The sequence below is a fragment of the Vombatus ursinus genome, unplaced genomic scaffold (assembly GCF_900497805.2).
Source record: "Vombatus ursinus unplaced genomic scaffold, bare-nosed wombat genome assembly UNPS02010461.1, whole genome shotgun sequence".
Taxonomy (NCBI): Eukaryota; Metazoa; Chordata; class Mammalia; order Diprotodontia; family Vombatidae; genus Vombatus; species Vombatus ursinus.
In genome coordinates, this window is record NW_020950239.1 from 9,210,632 (window position 1) to 9,237,211 (window position 26,580).

At 40.9% G+C, this 26,580-nt stretch overlaps 1 protein-coding gene and 1 pseudogene across 19 annotated transcripts in view; one reads left to right on the forward strand and one right to left on the reverse strand.

The window, feature by feature from the left end:
• Positions 1–26,580, reverse strand: part of CCDC158 (coiled-coil domain containing 158) — a 115,993-nt gene that overhangs the window by 67,059 nt on the left and 22,354 nt on the right. For 18 of the 19 annotated variants that reach the window (XR_003568470.1, XM_027854575.1, XM_027854566.1 and 15 more), the window contains 8 exons: positions 24,286–24,412; positions 22,284–22,382; positions 16,386–16,606; positions 15,385–15,494; positions 5,667–5,994; positions 5,199–5,275; positions 3,773–3,883; positions 3,131–3,245 (listed from right to left, as the gene is read on the reverse strand). Coding sequence is in view for 18 of the 19 variants with exons in the window: in XM_027854566.1 (XP_027710367.1) it covers positions 3,131–3,245; positions 3,773–3,883; positions 5,199–5,275; positions 5,667–5,994; positions 15,385–15,494; positions 16,386–16,606; positions 22,284–22,382; positions 24,286–24,412 (1,188 nt within the window). In the remaining variant the exon portion in view is untranslated. The remainder of the gene's footprint in view (positions 1–3,130; positions 3,246–3,772; positions 3,884–5,198; positions 5,276–5,666; positions 5,995–15,384; positions 15,495–16,385; positions 16,607–22,283; positions 22,383–24,285; positions 24,413–26,580) is intronic. The other variant, XM_027854578.1, reaches the window with a different exon arrangement.
• On the forward strand, positions 14,228–15,046 carry LOC114037560 (annotated as a pseudogene).

A 26,580-nucleotide genomic window follows, 5' to 3' on the forward strand; every position in this document is an offset into this window, starting at 1 on the left:
ATCACTGGGTAAATGAGTCTGGGACCTTATAATAATCCTACAGTAATCTCAAAAGGACATGGCCAATCATACCAAATTGTGTTATCTTTTTTACTTTTAAGTTTTCTGGGAATAAAAAAAACACCCAGGCCCAGAGCAGGAAGGGATGCTGCATGATGTCTTCCTGTGCTGGCCACAGCTCTAGCCACTGCTACCAAATTTTCACTTTGTAAGCACCAAATGCAGTAGAAAAAATAGACTAAGGATCAAGACCATGATTTATTTTGGTTTTCAAAAAGCGAAAGTTAAGAGTAAAGCCAAAACTAGAGAGCCAATAGTGACAGCTTCTACTGGTCCAAATTCGCAAAGGGGATCTGGAGGTTCTCCTAAAATAGAAAGAAAAGAATGGGAAAAGCATTACAGTAAGACTTCTTTTTTTATAAATGATAAGCTACATCTAAAATGTTGTTTCATATACAATTTACTTTCTGACCAACATAAAACAGCTGAGTCACCCCTCTCTTCCTAAGGTCCATTCTTCTGAGGGCTCGGCCCACCCTGACAGAGTTATGCCAAATGAAAATTAAGGAGGCCTATGTTAGACAAGGAAATATTTGGCTTGGAAGGGCATTTATTAAGTACCTACTAGGTGCCAGGCACTAAGCTAAGTACTTAACAAATACCCCATTTGATCTTCACAGCAACCCTGGAAAGTAGGTGCTATTATCCCCATTTTACAGTCGATGAAATTGAGGCACACAGAGCTTAAGTGACTTGCCCAGGGTCACCAGGAAATGTCTGAGACTGAATTTGAACTCAGGTCTTCCTGACTCCAGGTCCAGTACAAGATTGCTTGATACCAAAAAGTTAAATTTCAAACAGATTTCCCCACTTACATAATTTAAGAATTTTAGTCTAAATAAAAATTCTTTCTGATCAGAGTTTATTACCCTCTTCACATAAATCTGATGCCAATCAGATAATTAAAATACTTTAACTAGAAAGCTACCTAATGCTTATGTATATTAATAGTTACTAAATTTGTAGAGACTAGTGACCTAAATTAGGATTTATTAAGATAAAACATAAAATATTCCTATTCCTAAGTTAATATTAAATGGAATCTATTCACTATTTAATATTCTGAGTTATTGGTGATCAGTGGAACCACATCAAAACCAGAAAGAATATGAGTTTGATCTTCATTGTGTCTACATGATGCCAGACTCTTCAGATGACGAGAGAAAAGTGCAGTCATTCATTCACTCATTTTGCCAATATTCACTCATTTTTCCAAACATCTGCAGATACTCAGACACTGCTTGGGTCCAGCCTAGAGTGTTGGGCTTCTCTCCTGCCACACCAGCAATGTTGTCTGAATATTGAGTATTTTTATCTAAGGGGTTTGGGCCATCAGAAAAACACTCATTGCAAGGTGCTACATGAACCATCTGTTTCTTGCAAGGCCCAGGGCTTTTTATGTGTTTGAAAATGGATTGGAATGTAATGAATGGAAGCTGTTGCATAAAGAATTTTTAAAAGTCACTTATATTCCCAGGGAAAAGAACAGCAGCTAAAAGTTGTGAGAAGTGAACACTTCAAGTATTGGGATTTGTTGAATATCTACAGAGACTTTGCAAATGGCTTCAGGTGGCTGCTAATACTTTATAGGTAGAACGCATGAAGCACTTTATGTGAATAATAGGAACGTCATTAATGGTGCATACGAGAGTTTTATCGACTTATATCATGGAGTTTTGATGAGGACAAATTATTAATTTATGCAAATGTACTGTGAAAAAATGTAAGTTTAATTTATGTCACAGTCATGCTCATTTATGGGCTCCCCACCTAAGTGAACTTCTTGGATCATTAACACTCCTTCAAGTACTGAACTATTTCTTCATTTAAATCGTTATATGAAATGTTTCACATTTCTCTGCTTTCTTAAATATAGTATACTGAATTGAATTTAGCCTTTCCTGAATGATTCAGGGGCACTATTAAGTACATTAGCTCTGCTAAAATGGGTAGTTTATTTAGCCTCCCCACCCCGACCCCTGTGGTCAGGCTTTTATAATGCTCTTCAATTTGCTGGGGTCAAAGAAATCACGTCACCAAAGTTATTGGAATTATGTGTAAACTATTAGTCCGTAAGCTCTGAGTACCCTGCTGAGAGTTCTCCTAGGGAGTAAATACATGGCCTAGTCCACTGACTCAAGCTTCTCCCTGTCTCTCTCCTCCCTCCCCCCATCCCCCATCACTTCTACCGTTTCTGCACAGTTCCAAATGACTAAGCTTGCTAGAAGCCTGACTTCTAATTAAGCCAACTCCTAACCAAGTACACTAATGAATGGAAGCTCTTGTATAAAGAATTTTTAAAAAATAGATGAAAAATCTTTGAATGGCTCATACTTGGCTTTGGAATGCATTATACAATGGTTTTGGTAGTATACTTAACCTTTACTTTTAATTATCTTTTATTTATTATTTAATACTTATTATTGACTTTACTTCTATTTATCTTTTACTAATAGAAAATTTTGGTCTAAATGACTAGAAAAACCAGAGGAAGGCCTCCTGTACATTGAGCGGATCATTTGTGGAGGATTTTTGATAACACATGGACACTTAAAAAAAATAAGCAATCTCATGAACTCATTACTTTCTTTAAAAAGGAAAAAAGGAAAAGAATTGCAATAATTATACAGGATAGGGAGGTTCAGAAGAGTTGTGATGCATTAAAAATAACACTAAGGCACAGACTAATAGCTGGTGTAGAGAGAAAGAAAGCAGGTCAAAGATGTGCTGAGCTGGGGGGATGGCACCTACCATAAAGAACTTCCTGCCAAGCTTTCCTTCATTTCCCATTTAAGAGGCTTCCTTTAAAAATGTAAAACTAGAAAATCATCTTCATCTGTACTAAGTGGTAAGTTACCTTGAACAGGAAGTTCAATAAAAAACTTGGTATCTGTGATTTCTAAATGGTGGGTAAATAGAACAAAATGCATCTCCTAAACCCAGTTTAGAAGTGCTTTTAATTTTGAATTACAATCTTACTGCACAAAAGAGTGACCTTGCTATTAGAATACGAAGGCTTGAATTCATATGACACCATTTCTGCAAGTATAAAGACAAAATCTAAACTCACCTTGTCTTCATACATCCTTTTGGCTTCTCTTAATTCAGAACGGAGCTGAGAAACAGTAGATTCCAGTTCACTGAGCTGACGCATATACATTGAATTTTGATTCCTTGCTTGTTCTCTAAGAAGGGTTTAGAAAAATAAAAAGCAAACCACCACCTAAGAATAACAAATATGACACCTTAAGGGTCATATTTAAGGTCATATTAAGGGTCATTTAATGACTGTCATTAAAAACTAGACCTCTTAGCCTGACATAATTAGTCCCAAGATGATTGCTAAGAATTTTAGTTCAAATTATAAATAATTTATAATAAATAAATATAAATATTTATAATAATATAATATTTATTAATATTTATAAACAATATAATACATGTCTTGATTTTTATTCTATAGCTTGGAATATAAATTTTCCTTATACTTTTTTATTTAAAGAGGTTCAAGAACTTAGCTAATAAGAATCTGATCAGAACAAAAAACCACCTATGTAATTATATCTAGCTATAAAAGTTTATTTTCTGTTTTTAAAAAGTAAAAAAATGTTATGGCATTGTTGGACCCTTAAGAAAGGGTGAGTCAAACATGAATGGAAATCTCAAGAAAGGAGATAACTGCATCCTGAGATCACGCAATTAGGACACATACTGAATGATTTCCAGTTGGCTCTGGATGCTATTTGCTTGGCTCCGGGCACTGCTAGCTTTCTCACTCAGTCCCGTTACTTCAAGTTCGTGTTCATTCATTAATTGCTCAATCCTATAAAGAGAGAGAAATGATCAGAGTTGGGATGTAGAGAATTTCACCTAATCATAAACTGTTCCAAAAATAGATCAAATTTAACTTGTAAATGTTATAAATTATAGAGCTGGAAGGGACCATTCATGAAAGAAATCCCCACTAAAAAAATACCTGACAAGTCATCACCCCCGCCCCGGCTTCCAGACCCTCCCACATTCCACCTTTGGAGCAGCTCACGCTGGGAGAGCTCCAATCCCCTTCTGGCCCTAAAGCACCACTTGGCTTATTAGAAATGATAGACTCACTGTCCATCACCCAGTCAGGTCCCCAGCCAAGCCCCTGCCCTCTCCAGGCTCCTCCACGAGGGGTCCAATTGGTATTGCTAGAGCACAGTTCTGACCATGTCACTCCCTGTGGCTCCCTACTGCCTGCAGGATAAAACACAAATCTTTTCTTTGGCATTTAAAGCCCTTCACATTAAAGCCCTTCATTTAAAGCCAGCCTACCTTTCCAGAGTGATTATACCCTACATAACCTATCTTGCACCAAATTGGCCTCCTTATCATGCTGCATACATAACCCTTCATCTCCTCTTTCTGAGCCTTTGCCCAGGCTGTCTCCCACACCTGGCATGCCCTCTTTCCTCCCTTCTGCCTCATGGAATCCTTAGCTTCCTTCAAAGCTCAGCTCAATGGCTCCCTCCTGGTAGCCCTCACCTTCTGCTGTTCCCCACATACACAGACACACACCCTCCCAATGGAAGTTACTTTCACTGGTTTGACTGAGGACATGTTTTTGTCCTCACTTGCATGCATACATCTGGTTTTCCCTGAGATCAGTCTCATGAAAGCAGAGACTGTCTTTTGTCTTTGTACCCTCAGTACATACAGACCCAACCCATAGTAAGCGCTTAGTAAAGGCTTACTGGCTGACTGACTCAACAGCTTAGATTTTGTTGAGGTTTTGTTGTGGGTTTTTTTTTTTTTGCTAATTTTTCTAGAAACGTGGAGATTTTAATACAATGATGATGATGATAATCATGATGATGATAAACAACTAGCATGTAATCAGCGCTTTAAGGTTAGTAAAGTGCTTTACAAATATTAAGTCATTCAATCCTCACAACAACCCTGAAAGGTAGGTGCTATAATTATCCCTATTTTACAGACAAGCAAACTGAGACAGACAGAGGTGAAGTGATTTGTGTAGGGTCACACAGCTACAAAGTATATTTCACAGCCAGATTGGAACTCAGGTCTTCCTGACTCCAGGCCCAGCCCACTGTCCACTGCCCCCTCTCCCTACCCCCTACCCCCAGTGGCCTTAGACTTACCTATCCTGATGCTGCTGAAGAAGCAGTTCTATTTTGTTCTGTGATTCAGTTTTCAGTGATTCAAGTTGATCTTCTACCTGTTTTGTGTTGTTTTTTTTTTAAAAAGATTGGGATGAGTGAGAAGCACGCCCAAGACTTCAATCAGGTGATACTCAAGTTCTCAATCCAACTGAAAACCACGTGCAGAATCCTAGGATTCTGCCCTGCTGGCTTCCTGATCACCTCTGCACCCTCAAAGTTAATGCCAGTCAGGGACCCCAGGGAGGGCGGCGAGCCTAGAAGGAAGCCAGCGAAGCCACAGCGAGATGGGCCATTACCCCATCATTAATATGAGCTAAAAACAACCCTCCCAGAAGTGACATTATTTCAATGAATCTTAATATACTGCATACAGAAGCATCTAAAACTAGCTGGTGAAAAAAAACAAAACAAAGCAAAACAAAACAAAATCATGTTCTCACCACTTACTGGAAAAATCCTCCCTTTAAGATAAGACACCTCCGTGTCTAGCTCTCTCAGAAGTTTACTGATAGCTGTGCCCAGGTTGCGGATGTGGACAGCAGAGATGGTCTCGTGCTCATAGATTCTCTTGCCTGTGGTCTCTTCATAGTCCGCCAGAATGGCCCGGATTTCCTGGAGCACTCCTTCATGACTGAGCATCACCTTTCTGAGCTGCTCCGTCTGACTACTGTTCTCCCGCAGCACCTCTTCCTGAAGGCGTTTGGCAGTTTCAAGTTCATGAACTGTATTTTGGAGTTGATTTCTTAGATCCTCCTGAGAAAGATTCTCCCTTCGTCTATGAAACAAAAGAGGAAAACAAAAAATACTTAAACTCATATTCAAAGTGGGCTTTATCTTGGCAATATGTAATTTTAAAAAATTTTGGTGAACATGCAACTAAAATATATATCTGAATAATACTTCTCCCAAACCTCCTCCAGCAAAAACCTGTTAATTCTCAGCAGATTGAATAATAATCAAAAAACTCAATGGAAAATAATAGTAAGTGAAATATTCTATGGTGGAACTGAACAACAAAAACAGCCAAAGTCCACAGCATGCTGGGATCTCTGTCAGGAGGCAATATAGAATGGAAGGCTCCCTAGAAAATCCTTGGGTGGTCAGAAATCTACTTGAGAGAACCCCTCTAGAAACCTCCTAAAGACCTTAGAGGACAGCAAGGTGGCACAATGGGTAGAGTCTGAATCTCAGACACTTACTGGCTGTGTGACCCTGGGCAAGGCACTTCACCCTCTTTGCCTCAGTTTCCTCCTCTGTAAAATGAGCTGGAGAAGGAAATGGCAAACTGCCCCAGGATCTTTGCCAAGAAATTCCCAAATGGGGTCATGGAGAGTCAGACGGGACTGAAACAACTCAGTGACAACAACAGAGACCTTAGAAGCCCCCCAAGAGCAGCAACAACCACTGCGGCACAGGCATGCTGAGACAAGGACAGCCCAAAGCACGGGAGCTCTGAGGCCTCCAGGACGCAGTCCTGAGATACTATGGAGGTCCCTGAAGATCCAAAACTTTGAACCTCAAAGATCCATGGGGACTAAAGCAGGAAGGTAAATAGAGGCCATCACAGGAACTGAGGTGATCCAGGGAGGAACAAACAAGGCCAACCAATCTCCATCCAAAAGGAGGAGGCAAAGCCTGACACAAAGCCTCAATTCAGGGACTAAAGTTGGAGGTATGAGCAAACCAAAGAAGACCCCAACCAAAATAAAGAATTTTATTGTAAATCTAGGGATCCCAAAAAAATCTCACCTAGAAGGAAAGTGTAACTGTGTGATAACTGCAAGCAGAGACTCTGAGAAAAAAAGAAAAGGATTTTCCACAATGACTACATGAATATCCAGAAAAAAAATGAAGCAAGGGATTTTTAAAAAATGACATAAAAAGCCTGAAGGCAAGAAATCAAAGTAGAAGACATAGCTTCAAACAAAAATTATTAAAATTAATCTTAAAATTATTAAAATTTATCCAAGTAAAGGACTGCCTGAAAATTAGAAGAAATAGATATGACTCTAAAAGATAGCAAGAGATATGAGAACAAAATTTTTAAAAATGGAAAGAATAGAAGAAAATATAAGCTATATATCAAAAACAACCAACCTGGAAAACAGGTCAAAGAGAGATAATTTAAGAATGATTAGACTCCCTGAAATTCATTATTTTTTAAAAGCCTGTACATTGTACTTGAAATCATAAATGAAAACTGCTCAGATACATTAAGACCAGAGAGAAAAGTAAAGATAGAAAGAAATTCATTATCACCTCCCGAAAGAATCCCCAAAACGAAAAGTCCCAGGAATGCCATAGCCAAAATTCAGAGCTCCTACATCAAAGGAAAAATACTGCAAGCATCCTAAAATACAAAGGAAGCATAGTCAGGATTACACTAGCCCAGGCAGCTTCTTCTATAAACAAGAAAAGATCTTGGGATACAATACGCCCAAAGGATGGAATAGATCACTTCTAACTTTTGAAAAATAGGAACTTTGAAACACAAGACTCAAGAGAAATCAAGAAAGGTTAATTTATTTAAGCAACTGAAAGGGGCTATATGATGATGTGTTGTTGATATTTTAATGGCGGAAGAAAAGCAAATGTCCCTTCAGAACCTCAATATCTTCAAAGGGTACTAAGGGAATTGGTTGGCTGGTTGGCTGGTTTTGATTTTTAGTGGACCTAGGGGGAGGTTGGTTCTGTGCCAAGGGTTTTGAGGCGAAAGGGACGGGCAAGAAATATACTAGTCCAGCAGGAAGTGGAGCTTGCTACTTCCAATCACCCCCTCAAAGAGGGTGCACGAGTATATTCAAACATGAAGGAAGAGATGGGAGGTGGGCATAACATGGACGTCGCTCCTATATGAATCAGTCAAAAAATGGTTGAACACACACACTTGCAAACAATCAATCTGGGGTAAAAATATATTCAGTTCAACAGGGAAATAAGTGTGAATTAAGGAGGTGGTTAAAAGGGTGATAATATTGGGGAAGGAAGGGCTCACCAAAGCAAAATAAACTTCCTGATCCTGAAAAGGGAGTTAAAAAAGGGGGAGGGAAAGCAAAAAATTGGACTCTAAAGGGGTGCCTATCAATTGAGGAATAGCTAAACTGCAGCATATTAATGTAATAAGAAATGATGAAAGAGATTATTTCAGACAATCCTGGAGAATGAATGGATGCAGAGTGAAGTGAGTGGAACCAAGAGAAGAATATATACAATGACAACATTGTAAAGAAAAGCAACTCTGAAAGACTTAAAAATAAGAACTCTGGTCTCTAAAGACCTATGATGAAGCATGTTACCCAACTCCTGAGAAGAAAGTGATGACTCAGAGTGCAGAAAGAGACATTTTTGGACATGAACACAGTGTGTTTTCATTTTGCTTAACTACATTTATTTTTAACAAATTTTTTTTTTCTTATCTCAGCTTTTAATGGGATTAAAGTGAGGACTGGTTATAGTGATGCCATAAAAAGTGGGCCAAAGAGAACCTCTGGGTCACAAGATGGCAGCCTAGACATTTTCTCTGATCCCCACAACCTCTCAAGTCTCTCTCTGAAACAGAAATTATGCACCAAAGATAAAACAACTTCAGCTATCTCCATGGTCTAGGTCCTAGATTCCAGGACATGGAGAATCCAAAAGAAAGTTTAAAAAATCTCCCCAAACCCATGAACTGATGCTCACTGACTCTGAGCTCACTCAGCACACCTACCTATAGGGGAAGGGAAGAGAGAGAAAGGAGGCCTCACTTTGTAGATGGGAAGGAATCCCATTGATGAATGTTCCTATGGACATGGGGAGATTTCCAGTAAATGTTGAAAAAAGGCTCAACAAGAGAGAATAAATAGATCACTAGTGGAGCTGCATAATCAGAGATGTAGTAGAGGAGAGACTCTGCCATGGAGCAACGTCCTCTCTGATACCTGCAATTGGCACTGGAAGTGTCAATTCTGGAAGAGAAGCTCCATGGAGAAGGGGAATTCATGGGACAAGTCTTACATGGCAGCGGAAGTGCCTGGGGCACGGCCTAGAATGAACCTTGGGAGCTCTGATCAAATGAAGGATGCAGAGAAAAGAGACCAGATAATTATTGGGGTCACAAATCAGAGAGTGAGGGCCTAGAGCAAATAGAAAAAGAAGATGGATAAAGAAGAGAGTGAGAGGAATCTTTTTTGGAAAGGGGCATAGGAAAATTCAATTTTTAAAACTAATGAAAAGGAAAAGCTGAAGGTGAAGAAAGGAAAGGGTAATCTACATGACTGAGAGGAAAAAAGAAGCGGAAGAAACACATGACCAGATAAAAGAGAAAAAGGAACTAATAAACCAAACCCTAGAGGGAAAGACGGATCAAACGAGTAGAGGGATCAGGAGTGAGGGGGAAGAGAGTCAGTGGGAACAGGACGCCGTAAAGGCCCAGTACGGTAAAGCAAGCGAAGGGACAGAACACTGTGTTTGCAGCAGAAGACGGCACTTGAAACTGAAAAACATCTGCACAGACAACATTAATGCCTCTAGTATAAGAAGCAGAGTGGCCAAATGGGAAAAAAGATCTTTGTATGAAATTTCTCTGATAAGGGTTTACCGTCCAAGATATAGAAACAATTAATAAATATATGAGACTAATTATTCCTCAATAGATAAATGAATAAAAGGATATGAACAATTCTCAAAAGAAGAACTGCAAAATATTCACAACATAATGCTCACCACTAATAACAGAAATGCAAATCAGAACGACTCTGAGGTTTCACCTCACACCCACTCCGAATTGGCAAATATGACAAGAAATGGCAACAGTCAGTGTTGGAGGGGTTTGAGGAAGACAGGCACACTAATACGTTTTTGGTGGAGCTGTGAAATGGTAGAATCATTTTGGAGAGCCATTTGGAATTAAACAAATTAAGTGATTGAAATGTTCATTCCCTTCGACCAAGAGACTTCACTACTGGGCTTATACCCCAAGGAAGCCATCAATAACAAGCCCCTATACACTCCAAAACATTTATAGCAGTACTTTTTGCGATAGCAAAGAATTGGAGACAAAGTAGATGCCTATCAGTTATGGAATGGCTGAACTGAGGTACATAAATGTATCGGAATACTAATGTGCCGTAAGAAAGGATGTGTATAAGAAACACAGAGAAGCCTGGAAAGATCTATATGAACCAATGCAGAGCCAAGCAGGGCCAAGACAACAATACACACAGTAACTACAACAATGTAAATGGAAAGAACAATGACACACCAAAAAATCAAAAGTAAATGTAACAAAATTACAAAGAAAAAGAGGGATTTGAATGAAGAGACACGAGAAGACAGCCTCACCCACCCTTTCATAGTCCATAGGCATTATACATTGCATATTTTTCAGACTTTTTCAAATTTTTTTTTCTCTCCAAAAATACTGTCATATGAGATGGGGTTTTTTGGGGGGGGGAGGGGCAAGGGAAGATACATGGGATACTATGGTGATGTAAGAAACAAAAAATATCCAAAACTTGTTTAAAAAGAGGCTTGTTTTTCAAAATGCAGAGAACTTTAGTTCAGAAGGAGGAACAGATAAACTAGACAGTTTTGAAAATAATGTATGGAATTTATCATATGCTTTTTTTTAAAGTAAACTATGGAGATTCAATTTCATTTATGTTCCTCTTTTTGCATTCTGATATATATATATTATATATATATATATATACATATATGGAAATGTTTGAGGATTTTGGCACTTAAGATCGGAATAAAAAATTAAAAACAAAAAGATAAATGAACCTAACACCTCCTCCACCAACAATGCCAACGACCAACTGCCCCTGAGAGGCAAGTAAACCCAAGAACGCTGGGAAGAGTAGCACCCTCCAGGTCCCCAGTACTGCTTTCACAGCCCAGCCCCTACAGACATAATCCAGGGAAGCGAATTTTGTGAAGATGCAAGCTAGGAATGGCATCTGCAGGTGCTGCAGCCCCTGTGGTTACTGACGATCCAGAAAAGAAAGTTCTTGGCATTGTCAAATGGGCCAATGTTAAAACAATGGTGTTAGCGATGGAAATGACAAAGAAGATGCAATGCCACCATATCCTAAAGGCGTCCCCCATTAGAATGAGAGCTCCTTGGGTGTGGGGGCCATGACTGACTTTTTAAATTGCAGAGCAGGGGCAGCTAAGTAGTGCAGTGGATAGAGCACCGGCCCTGGAGTCAGGAGGACTTGAGTTCAAATCCAGCTCTAGACACATAACACTCACTAGATGTGTGACTCTGAGCAAGTCTCTTAACCCCAACTGCCTCACCGAAAAATAGATAAATTGCAGAACCAGCATACTGTCTCTCTGCCCAGATCCTCCACCCTTCACGGAGGGCACCAGGAAATTTTCCTTATCACTTCCCACCAGCTCCTCTCTTGGGCTTTGTCATTGCTAGAAACTCGTCCTTCTGCACGATGACAGCAACATTTCCCACCCCAGCTGCATGACTTCATGCCCACACACTGGGTAACTGCCCCCTCCCCTGTCAGCTTTGTCTACAGCGTCTCCCCCTTTTGGCTGTGAGCTGCTTGAAGGCAAGGGCTCTCCTGTGCCTTTCCTTGTATCCCCAGAGCTCGGTCCAATGTGCAGCAGGCCCTTCATGAATGTTCATTGGCTCTGGCTCAGCACCGGGCACACAGGAAGTACTTACTAAATGCTCTACTTACATGCGCTATGCTCAGAGAGGCAGCGATGGAGAGAGCATGTCCTCTAACATAAAGAGCAAGCAGAAGCAAGAACAGTAGAGGAGTCACACACGAGGGGCTGAGAGGTTGGGGGAAAGAAGAAGGGTGGAAAAGAAATGATCCTCGAGGGTGATGTTCAGATGTTTTGGTCAATGAAGTATTTGATAATATAAAAGATCACATGGACAAATTTTCCTACCAGTGTCTTTGGCAATTATCCCCAAACCTCACCAGAATTAATGAGGAACATTTGTTTCTATGTGAATTAGGTGAATTTAATTAAATATCCTAATGATTAATTAACCAAAATATAGACATTATATTAACCATAAGAGTTCATCCCAAAGATTGCTGGAGGATGCTTAATGACTGAACAGCTTCCTGCAAGTCTTAGCTAAGTGCCATCTTCTGCGAGAAGTCTTTCCCCATCCTCTCTATCCTCTTTATGCTTTCCCTCTGAGGTTAGCCCCAATCTATTCCATGTAAATATTCCATATTGGTTTTTGCACAGAATTGTTTGCATGCTGAGCACCCCATTAAACTAGGACCTCCCTGAGAGAAGGGGCCATGCTTTTTATTTTCTTTATATTCCCAGAGTGTAGCACAGTCCCCGGTGTAAAGTAGGCACTTAATATTCGTTGACTGACTACAATAAACACATTTTGAGAACCCATTTATTAGATGAGAAGTAGCATTGTATGGTGAAAGGCAATATAGTAGAGTTGTAAAAGACCTGGACTTTGAGGCAGAAGACTTGAGGTTAAGTCCTAATTCTGGTACTCACCAGCCAGGTGACCCTGTGCCTCAATTTCCTCATGTGTAAAATAGGTATCATATTTGCACTATCTACCTCTCAGGGTGGCAAGGAAAACATTTCTATAAATTATAAAGTGCTAGGTAATCTATCATCATAATTATTATTAAGATGGGGAAAGAGATTAAAAATAAGGAAAAGAAGAATCTTTATGTTTGCTGAAGAGGCTTGCTTAAGATTAGGTACCAGCAGGGCAGCTAGGTGGCACAGTGGATAGAGCACCAGCCCTAGAGTCAGGAGGACCTGAGTTCAAATCTGGTCTCACTAGTGTGACTCTGGGCAAGTCACTTAACCCGAGTTGCCTCACATAAAAAAAAAAAAAGATTAGGTTCCATCTAAGGTGTGTTTTCTTTGGCCGATGTAACAGGAAAAGCAAAACACTGCCAACCAATACCTTCAATTTATGGTACAAACTTTTTCCATAGTGCTCCAATCTTGTACAAAGCATTTATTTAACTTCTATGGTCCTCAGTTTCCTCCTCTATAAGCTGAGGATTTAGTCTAGAGGACTTTCTGATCTAGTGAAAAAAAAGTGATGGGTTGGAGGATGATGACACCCTGGATCCAAGCCCCAGTTCTGCCCCTTAGTCTTAGTGTGGCCTTGGCTAAGTCACTTGACTTCTGACCTCTAACTGGCCTCAGCTTCCTCATCTGTAAAATAAAGAGGCTGGTCATCTAGGTCCTCTATGTTCTCTTCCTGTTGTAAATCTATCAGGCTAATCTTCAAAGGGCTTGCTGCTCTACATTCTATGGCCCTCAATACTTTCCAAGTATTCCCTAACATCCCATAAACGCCTTCTCACATAGATGGGAAGAGGGATGTGCTGGATCCACCAGAGTCCTGGATTAGGAAATCCCGATTCCAGACTCACATGGCATCTGGCTCATCCCACTTATCAAACGATTATCTAATCAGCAAGAGTAGAGGCATTAAATGCCTTCACACGTGTTCAAGGGAAGCAATCCTGATGCTAATATTAAATGGCAAACTGGATGCCTGTTTGTCAACAAGAACAGAGAATGGAGAATATAGTAAACAACTACTACAAAAGTGAAAGGATTGACTATTTTGATTATTTAGACAAAATATCAATTAGCACCTAGACAGCCACCTTTCATTGGCAGAGTGATGTATTAAATCACTGCAGGACCAGAGGATCTATTGTTAGAATGGACCACAGAAATCTCCTCCTCCAGTCTCCCGGGGGCCCAGGGTGGCGAGCACTGGACTCACAAGTCAGGAGGTTCAAACCTGGCCTCAGACACTTCCCAGCTGTGTGACCCTCAGAGAGTCCCCGCCTCTCTGTCAGCCTCCATGTCTTCATATGGGGCAGGGTTGTAGCAAGAAGGATCAAAGGAGCTAATCGATACAAAGTGCTCTGAAATTTTCACAGCACTCTATGGATGCTAGCAATTACAGACAAGGTAGCTTCCTCGACGTAGCTAGCGAGCTATTGCCTCCATGCCTAATGTGTGTGGTCTAAGAGTATGAAATGCTTCCTCGCCTCCACGTTAATGGCGGTTGCGGTTATCCAAGTGGGACTCTAATCCGGCCTCCAAGGGGAGCAGCTCTTTCTTTAAGCTTCCGTCTGCCCGTCAGTGCTCGTGCCCACGCCCTCGCTTGCCAGCACAACTGCTGTGCCACCACTGGCAGATGGGCTGGCCCCAGCCGGGGTGTGAACCAGTTCGGGAAGAAATACATCCAGCGGACCAAGCCTCTCACCCCGGAGCACACCATCAACCTGTACCCACTTACAAAAGGTGCCTTTGGTACAAAAGAGCCCCTTTATGAAAAGGACAGCTCTGCTGCAGCTCAGTTTCAGTGGATGAGGGAAGGCTTTGACAAGATTGGAATGAGGCGGGCTGTAGAGGGTGTTCTGATTGTGCATGAGCACCACTCACCCCATGTGTTACTCCTGCAACCGGGCACAACTTTTTTCATACTACCTAGTGGAGAACTTAATCCAGGAGATGATAAAGTAGAAGGACTCAAACGTTTAATGACAGAGATACTGGGACGTCGAGATGGAGTTCTGCAAGACTGGGTCATTGATGACTGCATTGGTAACTGGTGGAGACCAAAATTTGAACCCCCATAATACCCATATATTCCAGCATATATTACAAAGCCTAGAGAGCACAAAAAACTCTTTTTGGCTCAGCTTCGAGAAAAAGTCTTGTTTGCAGTCCCCCAAAATTATAAACTGGTCGCTGCGCCATTGTCTGAATTATGTGACAATGCACCAGGATATGGACCTATCATTTCCAGCCTTCCTCAGCTTTTGAGCGGGTTCATTTTTATTTACAACTGAATTCCTGAGCTGCGGAAGAGCGAAAGAAGCCGTCTCTGTGAGCGCAGCTACACAATGTAGAAGAATAAACAGAACAGGAAGTTCCTTTTTGTTCCCCTCCCCCTTATTTCTCCCCACACTGCCTCACCACTTTAAAGCGAATCTGAAGAACTGTCCTAGACAGTGATGTAAACAAATGTGTACATTTTGCTTTTGGTTCTACCCATACTTTTTGTACAACATTGAACAAAGTGGACCTGTTTCTATTCACAGTTTTACTTTATATTAAATCTTCCTTTAAATCCTTAAAAAAAGGGTATGAGACATTAGCCACACCTCACTAGGGGCCAAACACCGACCTGATGTCCACCAGGGCATCCCTCTCCATCTGCATCTCTTGAAGCTTGGTCTGCAAGTCGATGACTGACTGCCTCAAGTGGAATTTCTGTTTTTCATGCAGCTCAGCACTCTGAAAGGTTCCAAGGACAGGCCACATGTACCATTATTCTACACCAATTCTCATCGCTCTAGGTGCAGTAATGAACATTCCTATACGGTAATGTCTCATGGCCGGAAGCCATGCCACGTTGGAGGTATCACCAGTTATTTGGCCTGCAGCTGTCTGGGTGGGGACAGGAGGCACAGGGTGGGGCTCAGCAGCACCATTTCATGACAATGTTGTAGCTCCACTGAGTCCAGGCTCCACTATACAACACAGATGGACGTGGTGTCCGTACTTTACGTTCCACTGTGACGTCACCTGGAAAACCCACCCCAACCACGCAGCTCTTGGGCAGCTGCCCCATTGGGTCTTCACAGACCAACTAACAACTAGGTTTTTCACCTATCTCCAACTGTCCTGAGCATTTGTTCTTTATGACGAGGGAATCTGGGGGGGAATCTGATATTCTTAAACCAAAACTTACCTGCCACTCTAACACAAGCAACAGTGACCATGTTAAGTTTTAGTGCATGACTTGAATTGATTTCTAGTTTATTCTCATCAGAAACCCTAAGAATATGAGGAGTGGAAAAAACAGATGACTAAGCCAGAAAGAGTAGACCACAGAAGGGTCACTTGTCCTTATGGCCAAAGTATGTGATCTTATAAGCAGGAAAAATGTCAGAGGCACCGGATCAAAAAGCAATATGCTTCTGAGACATATTCTTACTCAGCATGGTTTTGAATACTTTTCATCAACCTAATTCTGGGCTTTGGAAGATCAGGCACATATGAAGAGCTACAGGAGGCCAGGCTGTCACTTTTTTATTCTCTCAACACTTCTTAGTACCCTTCTTTTCTCACACACTAAGTTCTCCTGAACATCTGAGTGCCCTGGGAGGCAAAAGGAGAACTCACTTCATTCAGTCTTCTCTGTAAGTCTTTCACCTGATGTGAGTACTCTTCTAAAACCCGCTCAATGTGTTCTTTTCCCGGGTAAGGGATCAATTTTCGCTGGCTTTCGAGTTCCAGTTCGTACTTAGTGAGCAAAGGGTTCTGTGCTTGAGTCACCGGTGCAGAAGTGTTTTCATTCACTGCACCACGAAGACAAGCTGACACTAGAAATGGACCGGTAGAACCTGGAAAACAAGAGGACAGTCACTGCACACTTGTCATCCCTCGCCAGCTTTGGGCAACATCCCTGTAGATGGGGCTGCCGGAGGCCCCCGGGAGGTTGTCTCACCCTGAAGCAGACGGACGTAAGCTCTGCTGAGGCAGAAGGCTACGTTCCCATGCTTCTGTTCCAGTGGGTCCCCAAGTCTAGCATGCCACTGTTGCTGGCACAGGGGACTTTGGCACGCCCATGCTGACTGCCGCCCAGCCCTCATCCCTACTCCTCAGGCCCACTTCATCCATTCCACTACACCTTTAGAAATTGCACTCTATCCCATTACATTCTAGAATTTTTTGACCAGCATTCCCTCTCACTTTAATGAAAATCTGGATCTTCTCCAAAGATTTCATATACTTTACCACCTTTTTCACTGGTAATAAGTGTCTCTACTCATTCATTCATTCATTCAACAAGCAAGCAAGTATTTATTAAATGACAATGACTTTCCAGCCATTGTGCTAAGCCCTGGGGATACAAAGACAAAAATGAAAGTCTCTGCCCTCAGCAACCAAAAGTTCTACTGAGAGAAATAATGTGTATGTTGATAAATAAATATAAAACATACACAAAATAAATGCAAAGCAGGGGGAGGAGGAGGAAGAGCACTAACCTCTGGGGTGGGAATAAGAAAATAGCTTTGTGGAAGGGGGCACTCTATGGGGCCAGGAAGGAGATGGCCTGATCTGCGCCCCTCTCTGCTGATGAGATGACTCCTCAGTGGCCTCTTTTGTGAACCATGAAATCTGCTGGCATTACCATCTCTCCACCCTTCCTGCTCTCATCTGCTGACTTCCAGGTCATCCTTCCCACCTTCAGATCCCTTCCGCATGCAGCCAGCCCTCGGGCCTTCCTCTCCACTCATGTTCCCTGCCACGATCCTCGAGAATGCTGAGGAGCGTAGTCCCCCCAGGTTGACCACACAATTCATTCCTCCTCAACTCCTCTGACTTCCTTCTCCATCTTCAACCACACATGACATGGGATGTCAGGAACTCCAGAATTAAGGCAGCTCCAAGACCTAGAATTTGAAAATTCTACTTTCTTATTACAACCCCTTACTTACCATTTTTTCTTACACAAAGCCTACTCTTCACCTTTCACAAATCCCTAATTCTCCCCAATCCATCTCCTTTGTCTTCATACATAGCTTTAGGTTGGACGGTTTAACATTTCTCTAGTTAGTGTCCTAAAATCCTTTGTCCTCCAGACATGGCTTGTCCCCACCACACACTCATGGAATAGAATCTCAGCTGAACCTTCCCAGTCCGCTCTTTATTAGATAATTAAATGTCCTCCCCCACAGCAACACTCCAAACTTTTTCTTTCCTCCTCCACAAAGAGCACATGGCCTAGCCTACGACTGCACTGGGAATACGGAGGCTCCTGCTAGAGCCTCCAGCTTCTCATCGGGATTCCTCCGAACGTCTCCACACTCATGGCACACTCCTCAAGTCACAAATGACTCTCTACTGCTTGCTGCAGCTGGTCCTTCTCCCAGTCCTCCAGCTCTGACTGCAGATCTGACTGTAGTAATCGTCTCCTCCTCTCTCTCAGATATCTTCAATCTGCTCCTTACTATTACTACATCCCTTCTCAAACCTAAAAACAAAAAACAAAAGACTCTTTTCTTGCATTTCGATCCTGTCCAATGACTATGCCATCTCTCTCCTCACCTTCATGGCAAAATTTCTTGAAAAATCTATGCTGGAACTCTCTCTCTCTCTCCCCTACCCACTTTCTCCTTAATCTCCTATCATCAGGTGTAAATGACTTCCTAATTTATAAGCCCAATGGCCTTTTCTCAATTCTTATCTTCCTTGACTTCTCTAAAGCTTTTTCACTCATTTAAAAAGCATTTATTAAGCAATTATTATGTACCAGACAATGAGGTTGCAAAGACAAAGAGGAAACATTCCCTGCTTTCAGGGAACTTAGAAGTTTCCATGACTATTCCATTCTCTCTCCCTATTGCCACCACCCTGATACAGGCCCTGAATTACTTCCATAGCCTCCTAACACATCTCCTCATCTCCACCCTCTTTTCTCTCCAATCTATCCTTCACATTGTTGTTAAGTTGTTTTTAGTCCTGTCCAAATCTTTGTGACCCCATTTGAGGTTTTTCTTGGCAAAGATACTGGAGTGGTTTGCCATTTCCTTTTATAGCTCATTTTATAGATGAAGAAACTGAGGCAAACCGCATTAAATGACTTGCTCAGGAATATATACCTAGTGTCTGAGGCCAGATTTGAACTAAGGAAGATGAGTCTTCCGGACTCCAGGCCTGGCACTCTGTGCACTATGGCACCACCTAGCTGCCCTCTATCTTTCATACCAATGTTATAATAATCTTTCTGACTTAGAGGCCTGGTCATTTTACTCCTCTGCTTAAAAATTTTCAATACCTTCTGAGAAAAGTTCAGCCTCCTAAAACTGGCATTCAAGGGTCCCTACAATCTGGTTCTGATTAGTGTTCTAGCTTCATTGCTATTTGTCTCATGCTATTCTCCTCCTCCGGGCACTCCAAACAAACATCAACAAACACCTTTACCCCCGAAATACCTCATGTGTTCTCATGTAACTAACTGTGTCTTTGTTTAGCCTCTTTCCTTTACCTGGAAGGCTTTCTCTCCTCCCTCCCTTTTGCTGAGATCCTACATGTCCTTTAAAATTCAATTCAAATGCTACCTTTTCCAAGAGCCTCCTCTAGCTGCCACTTGCCCTGGACTCTCCTGCCCCATGAGTAATAACCTCTCCTCCTCCCTGCCCCCCAGTTGCTCATATCACTCCACTTTGTTACTGCTATATTTAACAGGTAACATGGTGCATTACAGCTGCCTGCATCAGGAGCATCTCGTCACCCTCTTGGTTCACCCTCCCCAGTGGCTCAGGGCATTGACTCTGACCCAAGAGTGTTATCCGCCACTAGTCATAGTATGGAGTGTGGAGATCATGTTATCATTAGGTGGCCTCTGTGCTTTCCAATAAAGGTATCACAATTGGCAAGATGGTTGGGTAGTTGTTTCAATGACCTCTAAACAATAAGGCACATGCCAAATCATAATAATTACAATGTTGATGATGAGAGGAAAACAGAGAAACACCTCCACATTTGTCCAGCAATGGAGGAAAAAGAGGAGAAGACTCGGGAATTCTGAGCAAATGAGAACAAAGGGGCTTTAACATCCAAAGGAAATGGTCTATAAACCAGCTCGCATGGGTCCTCACACACCCCAACTTGGGGAAGCTGAACTTCCCCAGCCTCAGTGGTCTACACAGGAGAGAACAGGTCCAAGCAGTGAAAGGAGAGAAGCCAAAGGGTTGAGAAGCCTGAGACAAACGAACAAAATAGAAAAACAGCTGAAACAAAAATGTTAAGATAAAAAGCTATGTATAAATGCAGCTCCCAAGCAGATGAACCAATAGTGAGACTCTTGAAGAAAAAAAGGAAAAATGAGTAAATATTCCAGAAAAGTCCATAACACAATGAGTTTTAATGGAAATCAAACAAAAACTGCCAAAATAAAAGGAAACAAGACAATAAATACTGCAAATTTCCTGGACATAATGGAACAACAGTAAAAATTTTAGAATTGTTAGAAAGAGAAATAACACTTTTTCAATTTTTTTTGGTTAAATTTTGACTTCTGAGTTGTCTCTCTCCTTCCCTCCCAAGCCTGAATGAGAGGCAGCCAACATGTGACAGAGATAAACATGGGGAACCATATACTATACATTTCCAAGTGCTTTCTCTGGAGGTGGGCAGCATTTTCCTTCATAAGTCCTTCAGCTGACTTGAGTGATACTGCTCAGAATAGCTTAGTCATTCACAGTTACTCCTCAAACAATACTGCTGTTACCGTATACAATGTTCTCTTGCTTCTGCTCATTTCATTCTGCATTAATTCATGAAAGTCTTTCCGTGTTTTTCTAAAACCAACCTGCCCATCATTTCTTACAGCACAGAAGTATTCCATCACAATCATATACCACAACTTGCTCAGCCATTCTCCAATTGATGGGCATCCCCTTAATTACCAGTTCTTTGCCACTACAAAGAAAGCTGCTATCAATATTTTAGAACATATAGGTTTTTTTCTTCTTCCCTGTTCACCGTGGAAAACAGATCTAATAGTGGTATTACTGGGTCAAAGGGTATACACAGTTTTATAGCTCTTTGGGAATAATTCTAAATTTGTCTCTAAGAGAAATAACAATTCTAAATGAAATCAAAATTAGGTCATAAATCAGAAATTTGAAAGAAAAAGCAATGCAAATGAAAAAGTAAATAATTTAAGAGTATACAATAGAAAAGAACTCCAAAATAAGAAAGCTTCTGGGGGAAAAAAAAAAGAACGGTTTAAGAATCAAAAATACTGAAACGGAAGAAAATTTGGCTGAACAGGAACATAGCAATTCTGAAAGAACATATAAACTGAATACAAGTAAAGGAAGACAGGGCATTCAGAGAGAATGGAAAGATCTTAGGTCTCCCAGAAAAACACTGTAAATTTTAAATGCCTTAAAACCAAACTGCAGGAAATCATACAAGCAAATTGCCTATTAGTTTAGATAACAGATAGCTAATGTTGATTGATAGAATCCACAAATTACCAACAGAGAAAAATTAAAAATCCAAGGTTAAATGTAATTAAAGTTCAGAATTTCCATACCAAACAATAAATTTTGCAAACAGGAAGGCAAATCAATTAGAATGCTTCAAATCTATGAGAAAGCAAAGAAAAGATTGGGAAATGATACAGGAAAACGATTGGAAAGGAGTGCACCACAAAATAACAGCCTGCAAAACTGAGCCTAATTACATCAATGAAGAAAGATGGATTTCAACAAGACAACCATCTTGAGACATTCCTCCGAAAGAAACCAGAGGTGAGCGTAACATTCAACTTGCAAACGCTGAAAACATGAGAAACAAAAGAAAAGTAAGTAAACAGAACTATCAAGAATAGTCTAAGCAACATAATAAATTGTATTATGTTTCTTAGGCAAGACAAAGCTATCAATAACATTCTTTTCTATATTAAAGGGTTTTTTTGATCAATGCTTAAAAAAAAAAAAGAGAGAGATCACCAAGGCGGGGGGGGCGGGGCTTTAAAGAGTTAGGAGAAGGGAAGGAAGAATATTTCAATTAATATTCTGTACATTAAACTTATATTTGCCTATTAGTAAATCCACATTTGTTAGGAAGGAGGGGGAAAGGATCATACAGAGAAGTTACTTGAATCAGGACATAGGAGGGAAGCACCTAGCCTGGTATGAACAGAAAAGGAGACAGTAACCTCTTTCATCTCCAACATGCATGGAAGCCTGCCAGAGACTAGAATAAGTAGAGGGCAGGAAAAAGATTGAGAGTTGTGGGGAGTGAGGCTCACCCTAGAAGGGAAAACAATAGGGGTTTCATTGAAGCACATCCTCAAGATCTGGCAGGACGAAGATGAGAGGTCTCTCATAACATCTTCCATTTGAGGGATGAGCACATTAAAGGACCATCTCCTCCAAGCAATGGTCATGCTTCCCACCACGAAGCCTACCCCCAAGAAGAGGGAATCTATGGGAGCCCTACGGGGTTCCCAACATCCTGGGTGGAAGGGGGCGCATAGATCCAGAAGCAGTATATACTGGCCTGTTGATGGTAAAGACTGAGGGTAGGGCTGTGCCTCATGACTCAGGATACAGACAGACTCCCACCACGCCACACTTTCTCCTTCATGAGCTGGAGTTTCTAGCAGTAAGGCACAACAAGAGGCCACACAAAAACAAGAAAGGGAAAAGGAAGACAAGGTTAATGTCTGTACACATACTAACTCGGGGACGGGCTAGAACAAGGAGCTCGATTTTTGCCTTTCAGAAACCCTGCCTTTCATGAGGGACAGAGAGAAGAAAGAAGGAACATGTGAACATATAGCCCATGAACAGGAAAACAGAATTCAGAATAGATGAGATGAGGAAAGAAGCAAAAGAGGACAAAGTAAATAAATATTTATTGGGAAAGGGCATCACAAATGGAGGCTGGACAAGGGCATGGATTGGGGTTAAGGATTGTTACACTCTTATCTTGGTAGGGAGAGGGAAAACCCAAGGATCAGAGAGGGGAAAATAATAAGAAACTCTTCATCTATAAAGTGGAGAGGTAGACCCAAAGGTCTCTTAAGGTCCCATCCAGTTCTAAATCTATGACACTATACTACGACTTAAATTTAAAGAACCTAGGAAATTGCAGATAAATGGGAGGGGAAGATGCTACTTAAAAACTACAATCAAATTTGTGCAGCAAAACTAATTGGAGGGATTCAACAAAAGAAATAAATGGAGCAGAATGCAAAACCAACAACCATAACCTTAAATACCAATGAATTAAAGTCACTTAAACATTAAAACAAAAGAGAATTCTTAAGAATCAGTAAGAAATCAGTACTTTCCAGTACAGTGGTAGTGAGGTAGTGATGGTGAAGATTAGTTATTTTTCCTTTAACTTTGTAAAGTCAAGGTATATTTTCAAAGTTTTCATCTCTCATTTCTTTCTTAGTCAACTTTCCATCATCTAAAGATTTTGCTCATCCAGAGCAAATATCATTAACTTCTTTGCAGCCTTAACTCCTTTACTGTCATTGTAACCATCCCAGTTTTCTTAATCTTGCCTTCAGTTTAGAAGGAATTTAAAAGGACTCTTTAAACCTTCCCTCTTCTCCGGGACATTCTCCTTTCCCTCCTTACTATATAACTGCTCCTCAATCTTCCTCTGCTGAATTTTCACTCCCATCACACCCACCAATTGTGAGGGTCCCCCAGGGGTCTGTCCTGGGCCCTCTTCTCTTCTCCCTCTATACTATTTCACTTGGTGATCTCAGCAAGTCTCATGGATTCAATTATCTCTGTGCTGAGGAGTCTCAAATCTACTCATCCTAACCTCTCTGCTGATCTCCAGGACTGCATCTTCACCTGCCTTTTGGACAATCTGAACAGGATGTCCTACAGGTATCTTAAACTCAACAAATCTATATGGGAATTCATTTTCTTTCTCTCTAAACTTTCCCCCTATTCCTACCTGCCCTAATACTGCCATGGGCACTGCCATCCTCCCAAGTACCTCAGACTTGCAGCCTGTCATCCTCAACTCCTCACTCTCCTCAATGCTCAGTTGCCAAGGCCTGTTGAGTGTACCTTTGTAACATCTCTCCAATATGCTCCCTTCCTCTCCTGTGACACTATCACTTCCCTGATACAGGGATGTTGTATGCTTATTGTCTCTCCCTTTAGACTATGAGCTTCTCAAGGGCACGGGCTGTGTTTTTTCCCTTTCTTTATAACCCCAGTGCTTAGCACAGTGCCTGGCACATGGTAGGCACTTGATGTTTACTGCCTGAGTTTTCAAACATAAAAGATAAAGGAAACTATTTACAACTCAACAAAGGATAAGCAAAGTACTTTAAGAACTGTTAAGGGGTTTGAAATGCAAAATGTCATTTTTTTTCTTTAGAAAACAGAATCATAATTAGACAAACTAGTCAGCACATATGTCTATGCATTAACCCAGTGATATAACCATGCTATTTATCTCAAACAGCAACTGGGGTTTGACTCCTGCATCATTTTGAATATTCTTTTTCAGAGTAAAGGTTACTTACTTGCGCACGTTCTGACACCGCTCAATGAAGCATCTTCCTGATTCGCTTCGTGCCCTTTTGCTTCCATGCTGATTGGAGCTCTTCCTGGAGGTGGAGTGTCTTTGGGGTTTGCCTTGTTAGCTCTAATCTAGGAAAGCCAAGGGGATAGGCCTTTGTCCAGATTTTAAATTATTTTATTGTGCCAAATTCCATCTTCATTTAAAATATTTCTATGCTATTATTCCTTAGTATTAAGACAATAAAATTCTTTGTTCAGGATGGACATTTTTCACAGCCCTAATAATGATGGATTTTAAAACACAACAGCTTTCCCAAAGTGCTCCCTGTTGAATGTGGCCCATGGGACAATGCCAAGAACTTTCTTTTCTGGATCGTCAGGAGCCACGGGGGCTGCAGCACCTGCAGAACAGTAGGTGAAGCCAGTCAGGAATGACTCCTAGCGACTCCTAGCGACTGGCTTCACCCACTGTTCTGGGCCATGCCTTCTTCTCCTTCATAGCTCTCTATTACAAGGTCATATTTTCAAATCATGAAAAGAAAACTACTTACAAAGTCAAGACAAACAAAACAGGAATCTATAAAATACTGAAAATTTATTTAAATTAAACCAATACAAGTTAAGCTAATACAGGCCAAGGTGCCTAAGGAACAAATAGGCCAGGATCCAGTCTAAGTACAGCATTCAGGACTTTAACAATAAGTGAAGGTGAAAACAGACTGATTTTGACCTACTCTTAATTGTCAAAAGGAAGAGCTCTGGAAATTGCATTATTAAGTTAGGCAAAACAAGAAAAAAACAAATACACACACAAAAAAATTCTGCTTTGCCTAAAATATCCCCTAACTCAACAAGTTCAGGCCTGATCAGAAATTTGGCTATTCATGCATAATCAATCACACTGCATAGACAATTTAAAGCTTTACTTATTGAAGAAAAACATATGTTTGCAAAAGATAGCTAGTTTGGTCAGACATGCTTTAAGCTTTGACAAAATAAGGACACACTAAAATTATTCCTTCCAAACACTTTAACCTTAGGGAGCTTATCTTGAACACTCAATAGTGATCTCTAGCCAGTCTTCAAATTTTCAGTCACAGGCTAGCTGAGATTTCAAGCACCCAAAATGTGTTGCATAGGAGCTGAGATTAAACTAAAAATCAAGTTAATTATTATTAAGGCCCCAAACCTAAAAATATTTAAAGAAAGTGATTTAACTAGCCAACCAATCAAGTATAAATATTGTCAGAATTTGCCTTTATTTCACTCACCACTTTTCACTTTTGTCCACTGAAGTGTAGTCTGTCAAAACTTAAATTCAACAAGTTCTACCTTAACATGTTTAGAGTTATCATTTTGGGAAATAAACAGCAAACAGGGAGACACTTCATTAAGAATTCCAAGTGGTATGTTTGCCAACATTGCTAGGCAACTTCAGTGTTCTAATGGAAGAGACTGTCGTGAAAAAGTTTTCAATTAAACAGAGTAACACACTGTATCACAGTATACACAATTGGCTCGAATATTTCATCAGATTAGGTGCTTTGAGATTCTTATGATATAAGGGGAAAAGCAATGATTTGGAGTCAAATCCCAGATCTGCAGTTTATTACCCGTGTGATCTGTGTGATCTTTAACCATTTTAGGTCTCATTTTCTTATCCGTAACGGGAGGGAGTTGAACCCCTGAGCAGGGCCCTCCCAGCTCAAAATCTACATGCATATATGTGTATGATCTTCAGGTTCTAAGGCACTAAATAAGCCTAAGAATTATTGTGATACTATGTTCCACCATAATTAACAGGATTTGGCCCAAAGCAGAATGAGTAAGATAGGTTTGGCCAAAAACTGGCAATCTCCGACAAACAGGTACTAACCCACCTAGGTTCCTTTCTTTTAAATTAGCCTTTGAGGTAAGGGAGTTAACTGAAACAGAAGCTGACAGTCATCTAAACAGAGCTGGAACTGAGTCTGAAAGAGGGTAGGAAAAATGGGGAAAGCTAAGAAGGATAACTTCGGCCCAAGGCAAACTTGCTTTGCTATGAAACTAAGAATTCTGCAAAATTTTATTCATTCGATTCCACTGAATGGAAATTGGCAACATCAGTTCATATTTATAAGGAAATTATCACAACCACCACGAGAGGTAATTTGATTATTTTATAGATTAGAAACTCAAGTTCTGAGGCTAAGTCACTAGCACAATGTCAGATCTGGACCTGACTAGAACTCAGGTTAGGGGACTCCCAGTCCAGTATGGCCCTGCTGCCTCTTCATTATAGCACAAGGTAGGGTGGA